The sequence below is a fragment of the Merops nubicus genome, unplaced genomic scaffold (assembly GCF_000691845.1).
Source record: "Merops nubicus isolate BGI_N331 unplaced genomic scaffold, ASM69184v1 scaffold42841, whole genome shotgun sequence".
Lineage (NCBI taxonomy): Eukaryota > Metazoa > Chordata > Aves > Coraciiformes > Meropidae > Merops > Merops nubicus.
Genome location: NW_008589763.1, coordinates 2,856 through 13,562, shown reverse-complemented (window position 1 = coordinate 13,562; position 10,707 = coordinate 2,856). Strand labels below are relative to the sequence as shown.

General features: G+C 50.2%; 1 protein-coding gene across 1 annotated transcript; it reads right to left on the bottom strand.

Annotated features, from left to right (window-relative positions):
* Positions 1 to 112: 112 nt before the first annotated feature.
* LOC103781957 (alpha-2,8-sialyltransferase 8B-like) lies at positions 113 to 9,829 on the bottom strand (the record flags this gene model as incomplete). Its single annotated transcript, XM_008949686.1, is given in 5 exon segments — positions 113 to 374; positions 891 to 1,019; positions 2,972 to 3,074; positions 9,633 to 9,654; positions 9,656 to 9,829. Coding segments are annotated over 5 exon segments (690 nt in total), but the record flags the coding sequence as incomplete, so codon positions are not given.
* Positions 9,830 to 10,707: the final 878 nt, after the last annotated feature.

Below are 10,707 nucleotides of genomic sequence, written 5' to 3'. Positions count from 1 at the left end.
CCGGCACCGGCGAAGCCCACGCGGGGCCGCACGGCTGCGCCACGCCGGCGCCTCTCCAGCCCCCTTCCACCTCTCCAACCCCTCCAGGACCCCCCTGGGGGCGGTCCCCTCCCTACCTGATCACGAAGCTGTGGGCGTCAATCTCGGGGCCGCAGCCGCTGCCCAGCAGCACCCCCGAGTTGCCCACGATGGCACAGGTGGGGAACTGCCTGCCCTTGAGGGGCGAGGTGCGGGGCAGCAGCTCGTACAGGTTCTGCGAGACGTTCATGGTGCTGTCCCGGTCAAAGACGTAGTGGATGATGTCCCCCGGCTTCAGCGTCCCCTTCAGCACCGAAATGTCCTTCTCCGCATCCAGGAACTTCAAGATCTGTTTCCTGAGGACAGAGAAGAAAACGGCCCCGTGGGGTGAGGCACTGAGGGAACCTGGGTCGTATGCAGCCGGCTGCCCTCTCCCTGGGGCCAGTCCCCGCTCACTGATGCTCTCCAGGAACCATTTACACGCAGGTATCTCCAGCTTAACGCCTGCTCCTTCTCCATCCATCCCTTCCTGGGGTGGGCAGCATGGTCAGCCCACCATTAGTGGGGGGTTCCTGCATTTACACTGGGAAGAGGATCTCCTCCTCCCCTCCCTGACCCACCACCAGGGCACACTAATTTCGGTTGGCCTGGAAAACGGGGGCTCAAGTGCTCCTTGTTTCATGTTGCAAGGCCAGCTGGTTCAGCTGGGAATTCATTTCCAAGCGATCGCTTACAGATATGAAGCCTAGCTCAGCAGGAGATAAGCCTTTTATTTCTTCCTCGACTTCTTTAGATGATATACAGAGGCAATTTGCCAGCTTGCACTGGAGAGGACCGAATCTGTCTCTTGTCCTATAGGTAATTACCAGTACCTGATCTTCAAAGAGAGTGTCTGGTTGTGTCTCCATTTGGATGAGGCTGGTTTAATGTTGTGCTTAATGCTTTCATTACTTCTGTCAACAACAGCTGGAGACGAAGAGTCATTTATTATTACTTCAGCTCTAGAGAAAAGAAAGACAGGGAGAGGGAGAGAGATGGATCCGTTAGCATCCCAATGGTGTTTCTAATCACCGTCTTCAGCTCTGGCTGCTGGAATTCAAACTTCCTCAGAGAAGCAAAATTGTAGTTATGAGCTTAAACGAGACCTGAAAGCCTGTTTGTATTCTGCTACACTCAAGCAGACAGACACAAATCCTTAAATACCTGTTCACTTACAGGAAAACAGACTTAGAACCAGGCACAGCTCTACAGAAAACACAATTTTACACATCCAGCTGTAAAAAGGCATGCACACAAAAGCATAAGCAGGCTCTGCAAAGACAGGCTGGCAGACACGAGCAGACAAGACATCCCAGAGCCCTGGGGAGCCCCCAAAATTCACTGAGGCATTTCCTACATGGGCAGGCAAGGTTGCTGCCCTGCTCCCTCATGGTCACATGTGAGCGTCCCAAAGTGGAGGCAGCTCCTGGAGAGGGTTCAACGCCTCTTCAGAGAAGTGCAACCTTCACTTCACCCAAAGGGGAGAGTAATTTAGCTGAGCTACTGGGTGCTGCCTGTGAGATTGGGCTATGAGCACCCTGTACTGAAGAGGGGGAGCTGGCTTGCTGGTAACTTTTTCCCTTGTTAAGAGGGAGCCTGAGGATTTCAGCATCCGTATCGCCCGCTCCAGAGCTGGAAATGAGCCTAGGGATGGGCACAGCCAGATGCTGTGGTTTGGAGATGATCAGACCCTTAATCCCTGCTCTAAGAAGCAAATCAGCCCCAGCACTTCAGTGCCACTTAGACCAAATGGCATGATTTAAGGGAGCCTCTGAACATTTGATCTCAGCCAGCCACCCTCCAAAGAGAATACCCAAGCATCTCATCAAGAAGCTGCATGTGTATCTGCAGCCCCGAAAAAAACCTTCACACTTCAGAGCTCTCTGAAAAACATGCAGCCAAAGCACTATCAGCTAAAGGGAATCTCCCTCTCTGGTGCAAAGGGCTTTTTCCAGCTGGGAAATGGTTTGTAAATAAATAAAAACCACGTAAGGAGAGAGAAGAGTGAGTGATGGGGCAGAGCTGGTGGCTCAGGATCATGGGCAACACCCAGCTCCCCAGAGCACATCTCCAGCCCAGGGAAGGAGCTCCTGAGAAAACACTGTGCCTCACACTATGTGATGTTTCAGAAAGGCAAGGAAATGTGTTTATAAATGCTGGCTGCCAGCATCCCTGTGTGTGTTTGTCCTGCACCTCTCCAGAAGCTGCCAGTCGAGGCTGCTGGATTTATTTGCATCTTGCGTTTTGCCCTATCACCTCTTGTCTTGCAAAGCTTATTTGGGGTGTCAAAAATCATCATGGAAACAGGGTAAAGTAATCTTGGGAATAAGTATGACTTGTGTTTTTTTGGTTTGGTCCATTTTCTGTGTTTTCATCATGAGTGGGGATGTCATCCCAGTGTGGTATCGGTTTCTTTCTCACATGGTGTCACTAAGCTTTGCAACCGTGCCCCTTGGTAATGGTGGCTGACAAGAAAGGATGGTGAAAATAACCCAGAGACACTCAAAGGAGCTGTGGTGCCATGAAATGAGCCCGTGGTGGAGCAATGTGATGGAAGGGCGCTACGACAACACCGAATGAAGCTCTGATGTCAAAGGCATCCAGCTCTCTTCTAAAGGCACACAATAAAGCTATGAAAATGGCAACTCTATCACTGACTTATTTTCACAATAACTAACTCTCTCCTTCTCCTTCTCTCAATCACCGCAACTTGCAGATCCTTGGTTATTTGCAAATGATTATTGCACTGAGCTGGGGGAAGGAGGGGGAGAAACGATTAAGAAAATGCAAAGCAGAAGTGAAAAGAAACAGATACATTTGCTAAATAAGAACAGCACTATCCAGCGAAGAGGAGAAGCAGATTAATAGCTGCCTTACAGCAAAAACAAATGAACACAAAATCTAATTTACAAACCTATTAGATTTGCTATGTAAGCTGTTCACAGCTGATCTGATTGTACCTCTGCCTCCAGAACTCCTGCAAGACAAAGGAAATGCATTATTTATAAACCCCGCTCCTCTTTGCCAAGCATTGCTCAACAGTCAAGGGATCCTGCTCTGAAGGGCTCCAAAAGCATCCCTCCCCATCCAGGAGGGAGATGTCCTGGTGCCTGTGGAGGGCTTTCCACATCCATCCTCACCGCTGCCCTCCCGTGACCATACAATCATTCTGGTGAAAAAGCTCCTCACCGACCCGGTTCATAACACCTGAGCAATCTAACCAGCCATCAAGACATCTGCTCTCCATTGTCAGAGCAGCCTGCAGCCTGCAGGTTGCATTAAATACATCTCTACTTTTTTTTCACAAGTCAGGTGCTAGCAGTGCATAGAGGAGGTCTCCATCTCCTGGCTGCCAAGGCACTTTCCCTGTTCTCTTCAGGTGGAGACTGAGCTGAAAGATCTTGATTCCCACCACTGCCTTGGGCTTTCAGCTGAGACCACCACCATCTCCATTTTACCCAGACCAAGCCACTAGCCTCCTGTGTGACTTGCAGAGATCTCATCCTCACAGCTCGCACAGATATCCAAATGAACACGCTCATCAAAAGAACCAAATTCTCTCCCAGCAGAGATATTGTTACCTGGAAATATGTGTCTTAATGAAAACGTATCTCAGGAGCATATATTTCTACCAGTCCTGAAAAAATCCCAAATGCACTAGACAGAAATGAAAAAGAAATGGAGTGCACGATCGTTTGGTGCCATCAAAAAGGATTTTGAGACTTGCTGGATGTGATGAGGTCCCTTGGTTAGGCTGACCACAGAACATCAAACCTTTGGCAATGCCACAATGATTACCCCTTTCCTCCCTTCTGCCAGAGACCATCTATGGCCACTCTCCTCTCTCCTTTGATGAACCTGAGAGCCAGCGAGCTGTTTCTTTTTTTGGGGCACCAAGGGAACAGCAGGACTGGCTTATTCCTGGAGCCTACTGGCATTTAAGCAGCCTCCACTTTAATGGGGTTCACTGCGGGGTGTGGGAGCAGACTGGATTAGTGTGCAAACCACGCAGCCTTTCAGAGCCATCTCCTCTGAAGGAGCCTTCCAAATGGGATTCACACTCCTTCACACTCGCTAGAAGACAGATAGGGACTGGATTAAAGGCTTAGAAAAAGAAATGCTGCTCCCTGAATAAGTGCTGGTTCACAATCTCTGGGAAAGAAATTAGGAAGTGGAGAAGACCTTTTAGCTCCCACTTCATCCACGTTTTTTGGCTATGGCAGGACTGATCCAAAGCATCACAAGGTATTATTCAAATGCGTTTATCCAACCCAGCCTCACATGCCTCTGGCAACACGTCTGTGTGTATCTCCTCCTGAAATGAAGGCAGGCATCAGAGCTGGAGATGCTGGACAAGAGACAAACAAGTTGGGAGCATGTCTCCCAGCTCACTGCATGCAGAGGTGGTGGGGAAGAAGATCAGCTGCCCTGCTGAGCAGCCCCTTCAGGGGTGACTTTTTCCCCCTACCACACTGTGAAAAGCAAAAGTTCTCAAAATTTTGGAACACAAAGAGAGGACCGTGTGTTCTGCTGTCATACATGAACATGAAGGTGGCCCATCAGTGAAGGACCACGGGGCTGCACCAGCCATCATCCCACAGCTTGCTCCATGGCCAGCAGCAGCCAGGATGCTCTCACTGGACACCTGAGATGCTGGCAAAGATACTGCTCCCTGTGCCAGGCTTGGTTTCTCTCTCCCAGCCATGAAGATTACCTGAGGCTGGGACATGATACTTGGCTGAAGGTCCCAGCTGGTTTAGTGAATCCTGAAATGCTCCCATGGCTTCAAAACCCATCAGCCTTTTGACCCTTGTATCCCACACGGAAAATCCCAGACATCTTCCCTCCAATCTTTGTCCACACGAAGACAACGTGAGCTGTGAGCATGATACCATGGAGTGTACCACCCTGTCCAGCCATCCTGCTCAGTTCAGCCCACCAGTAGGTACCAGCCAGGCAAACCAGCTGCCCAAAACACCCATAGCTTAGCCAAGTGTGCTGTTTTCCAAGGTCTACTGTACTTCTCTACCAACGCAGGCAAGCCAATATCACTGCACTGCTTCACTTCCCCCACCTGGGAAGAGGAAAACACTAAGAAACACAGGGCACTAATTAAGAGGCACATGTTAAAAAAAAAAATAATAAAAACCCCACATCAGTCCATTTTATTATGCTTTGCTGACCTGGAGCTTCAAATCTCTTGGCTTCAAAAGGCGAAGACCAACCTCTATTAAAATTGCAGAGATAGGCATTGATTTTGAAAAGCTTTCTAGCTCTACACCGTGTTTAGATTGAATTGCCTTATTAATCTAGTTGTTATCAGTTTGATTGTATAGCCAGCTCCACAAAGTACCAACCTGCTTCTTAATCCTATTATTTACCAAACGCTCTCCTTTCGACTTCTGTTGGGATGCTTGCCAGTGATAAGTCACATCTGTATGTGCTAATGCCACATGACTGGCTCAGGCCATCCCTCCTCATTTTTGCTTTGAGGTTTTCAAGCTGAATTCCCACTATCTCAGATATTATATAGGTCAAAACACTCTGTGCTCAGATGTAAAGTGACACTGATTCATATATCAGAGGATAAAAAAGAAAAACCGTCTTATGGTTCAGGTCCAAATTTTCTTGGATGAATAATTTCTGACAAATCAGATACACGAGGACTTTTCTCTTCACCCACTATGAATGGGCTGTTTAGGGGTTTTACTTCCCTTTTCATCGTCTCCCACTTCTTAAATGATTCTCTTAATTGTTGCTAGGTACGGTTCGGTCTCGCTTCGAGCGATTTTGATACGTGAAATCAAAGCTGCTTTGACTGAACAAGTAGGTCACTCAGGCTCTTTGGGCGAGGGGATCTCTAAGAGCAGGCTTTGCACATCCACATTCTCAGCCTTACAAATTAAAAAATGCGTTTTCCACGGGTATTTTATGATGCCCACCCCCAAGTCTTGCTCCCCCCCAGCATCCGTGGCAGACAATACACATGAGAAGCAGGAACCAAATTTCAGCTGTACCCTACCACCCATTTAGCCATGTTTGAGGAGCCCATTCCTGGTGGAACAAAGCCTCTGCCTCTTCCTGACCTTGGGCAACTCAAGTCCCCCTCTTCTCCTTCCTCCACATGAAAGAGAAATAACAATCCCTTGGGTGATTGTTAAGCAGAATTTATCCATCCAAATTCCTCAGAAACAGTTCGGTGCCACAATTTTTATCTGCGGGGTTCAAATGATTAACACCTACTCATTAAGTTTTCACCACCTGCTGTTGTGTTAGGTCCTTGTTTCACAGCTGGGACACTGGGGGTGAAGTGGTTTGGCCTGTAAGGTGAAAAATGACAGTCCCACAAGCCAGGACAGGAGCAGGCACTATGGGCTTAGAGCAGACCCATCCTCTTGAAAATTCTGCTCTTTACGTGCTGAGAGCCAGTACAGCTCTTGCTGGGTAGGACACCACCCAAAGGACCAGGGGAATTGATCTGACAAGGTCTCACTGCCCTGAGAAGCACAGACAGCCAGTGGTCTCCTGCAATGGCTGCAGGCTGCACCCATAAGGCAGTCTGCATCTGCTAAAAAACCAAAATCACCACCTATGTGTACTTTGCTTTTTAAGGATTGCTCATCCTCTAAGACCAGTATTGTTATTTTCTGAAGAGCACATGTGGGTGATGCCAGGGACCACCTTCTCAAAATCCCAACCCCGGGGCTCTCCCCTGGGTGGGAAGGGATGCTCAGCAGGGTGCTCACAGACCCTCTGCAGGATGCTCATGGCCAGATGGACCCAGATGTCACTAACAGTTTGGGGAAGGTGAGATGCTGCCTAGCCACTGAAAAGGAAACACCAACACACAGATCACCCTCCTCCCAAACTGGATCCAGATTTTGCTCCTGCTGACACTCACGGTGATACATAATCCAACGTGCACTCCTGGGCATAAACCAGACCTGACAATGTCAGGGACTAGCTGGCACCTGCACGTGGCCTCCTTAGAGATGGGCTTGGATGCACCAACTGCCCTGCTGAGTCACTGAATTCATTTTGCTGACTAAGAGCAGTGCAGACATGAAGCTAAGCCATGTGGTCCCCGAGTGCAGATGGGGCAGGACTCACTTGGGCCAGTGCTGTGGAACGTGGTTTAGGAGACAGGTTCCAACCCTTCCTCTTCTTCCCCAAAATTCAGGGTTTGTGTTGAGACTGTCAGAGCAGTGAACACAACTCCAAAGCTCTGGAGGAAAACTGCCACATGTTGTCTATGGAAGGGAAATAATTGGCTTCCAAGTGCCAGCCTGTCCAGCTTGTCCCATGGGGTGGAGAAGCAAAGGAGTCCTGGGAGCCCAAACTGAGCAGGAGCTGGGCCCAGAGGCTGGAAATGAGGATTCCTTGGGGACCGTATCCTGGCTTTCCATCTGCATATCAGGGTCTTGCCAAAAAAGATGGAAAAAGGCCACATTTATCAGCAAGCCCCCTTGTGGACTTCTCACTAGACACTCAGGAGGCTTCTGTGGACTTCAGGTCAAAGCCCACTGATATCCACAAAATGCTGTTATCACAGGAGAGAAAAATGCAGAGAGGAAAGTCTTCTCTGCTGGTTAGCCCCACCCATAAACCACCTTGCAAGTTAGACCCAAAAGCCAAAGCCAGGAGAGACGTGATGGGATCTGAGATGCATTTTTGAACCTGGGGATCATGCACTGAAAGCCAACACCATGCACTCTCCCCAACTCCAGTCTCCCCCCATCCAGAAACGCAGCTCTTGCAGGCTCATTTCCCACCTCACCTTCCTGCATCACGTGTCACAACACACCAGGAGGAGCCAGGACATCTGACACTTGCAGGCCACTCCCTGTGACATGGTCACTGGTCACTTCTGAGGCTTTCACCCTTGGTTGTGGAGGAGGCTGAGATTAAGGAGTGGTGGCCATTGTGTAGCCCCGTGCACGCACGCTCTCTTGGCAAGCAAGGTTCCCTCTGTAGGGATTAATTTGGAAGACATTTCTGAAGCATTTGTCTGCTAGGATGAAAGCTCCTGCAATACATCTTGATGAGACGTTTGAAATCACACTTCGATGTGTTTAAAATCTCACTTGTTCATATTGTCACAGCTTGGCAGCCCCAGTGTTGAAAACTTCCTAAATATCAGGGACTATTTTTGCGGCTCCAAGTTTCATTCTTTCCATCAAGTCATACAGCTCTTGGGAGAGTGTGACCATATCATGGCTTGTGGGAAAATCACCTTGCCCCATGGGTCCTGATCTAGCTCTGGTCCAGGAGCTGCAAGGGAAGTACTCCACCACTGTGGCATCACCCATCCTGCAGGCTCCTTCCCAGGGACCATAACGAGCCGGGAGGGTCAGAGGCACCAGCACCCCTACCTGCCAGGGGGTAACCAGGGCTCCCCACCCGCTCCCACGTAGCTGAGAGCAGGATTTGGCCCTGGGATTACTGCCTGGCTTCAGTCACTGCGAGCGTGCGCTGAGGACGCAGGAATGGAGACACAGGAGTTTGCAAAACACCTATTGCTTAATGGGGAATAAGTCAATTAGGCTGAAATGCTTATGTGACAAAACTGTTGAAGAAGCAGCAGGAACGGCACCGCTCCGGCAACTGAAGGACACAAGGGGAGGAGAGTGATGCCCACGGCAGCCTGCCACCAGAACCCTGCTCAGGCACCACTCTGTGCCAGGGGAGCCAGAGCTCCACAGCCCCAGCCCTGTCCCTGACTTGAGCCACCTGCCCTGAGGACCTCTCAGAGGCAAGAGGATGCTCGGAGCAACTGCTGCCCACGAGGGAGCCATGGTCCAGGGCTCTCAGGATCTGTCCCCAAGCCAGTACGTGCCTTCCCTCAGCCAGAGAAGTCTCTTGCACCCATAGTGTTGGGTCTCACATCCACATGCAGCCCCCACAGCACCAGCATGGCCCAACTCCACCACCTCGTGACGCTCCTGTCTTATCACTGCTCTGAAGACAAAGTACTCATGAGCTCGCAGGGCTCAAATGTCACACACTTCACCTCTCCCCAGCCTGTGTGCTGGCAGGAACCTCATTCCCTCCTTCATCTCAGCTTTTCCATTAGAAGTTTATTCCTGGCATTGGTTTAGTTTCTTTGGCTGCGTTAATGAAAGAGCCAGCAAAGAAAAAGACACTGAAGCAGGCAAAAATGACCCAATAAGGGCCTTCGGGGCTCTGTGTGTATGTATTTTGCTCCCCCGTTCTGGAAAAGAGAAGGAAAAAGCCTCAAGAGCCCAGCTAAGAGCTAGAAAGGAGCTGAGACAAAAGCCTCACTGCTTAAAAAACATGTCTACACTATACATTTTTCCTGAGATAATTTTTTCAGCCAACAGAGCCGAGCGCTCAGGGAGTGCAAACAGCAGAGCATCAGTCTTGCAGCAGATGCTGTCACCCTGAGCATTCCTGTCCCCAAAGACAGAAATCCCAGTGGCTCCTGCAGCATCCTGGATGCCACGTACCTTGGGAAATGGGAACAGTGCAATATGTTGTGTCTGAGGGGCTGCGGGTCCTCGGGCTCATCCACCCACACCCATCTCTTGGCTGCTTTTCCCACTCCTCTGCACAACCCCTTGGAATACTCACGGTCTCAAGTGGTTCCCTCTTTCACTGTTGACAGGGATGCTGAGGACCTCCCCTGGGTAGTGGCATTCTCCTGGGGTGGCTCTTCTGTATGAGCATCCTCAAAATAACATCTGGTGCCCACAGTAAGAGGGCTGGGCATGCCTGGATGAGAGCTGCACCCCACAGCCAGCAGCTGCCTGAGCTATCTGCCCACCACTACAGGGACTCAGCAGCAACGGAGCCACCCCAGGACCTTCACAGGGACTTAGTCCCCAAATGACAGTGGCCAGCTGCCAAATAGTGAACAGCCAATCGTGATTTCAGAGCTTGGCCTCCTCTCTCCTCCCCTGGCTCATGAAGCCACACTGTGGAAATCCAGGCAGCAGCAAGAAGGAGAAGTTTAATTACCAACTGAGCAGCTGCTGTTTGACAGTCGAGTGTGCTTCTGGGTGCCTGAGAAGGCTCTGGAGATACCTCATGGCAATGCTTGACCTTTGCAGGGGAAACATGTCCCCTGTTTTAGCCACTGGCTGAGGGCTGGATTCTGCTCCTGAAGATGCTGGTAAAGCCTGGGCTGGAAGGTGACAGGTCACACTGGAAGAGCAGCCCTTCGATGTGGAGCTGGCAGGTACACGGGTGGTACCTGAAGCCCACTGAGATGCTGTTTGACTGAGGGAGGCATTGAGAAGCTCTTCAAAACTGTCATGCCCACGACAATATGTGCTTTTAAAAGCAGCCCTACCCATGCAGAGTGCTGGACAGGGAGGGACAGCATGCTCAGCAAGCAGATGGCCAGCCTAGGGTGGCTTTTGTCTCTGCTCGTGATATTCCCAGTAGGTTTCTGTAAGCAATAACAAGGACTTCATCTGCAGCAGCAATAAGAAAGAGTCCAGCACTTAAATTTGGAAAGAGCTGACCTGCTGCATGAACAGCCAGCTCGATGAATCAAACGCTGTGCAAACAAGGGACCTCAGAAGGTTCAGTGGCAAGGCCAACAGAGTTAGCAGGACCACAGCCATGAAGCTGCTGACCAAAGGGGAGCTAAAGCTGATGGTGCTTCTACCTTTGAATGTCATCACC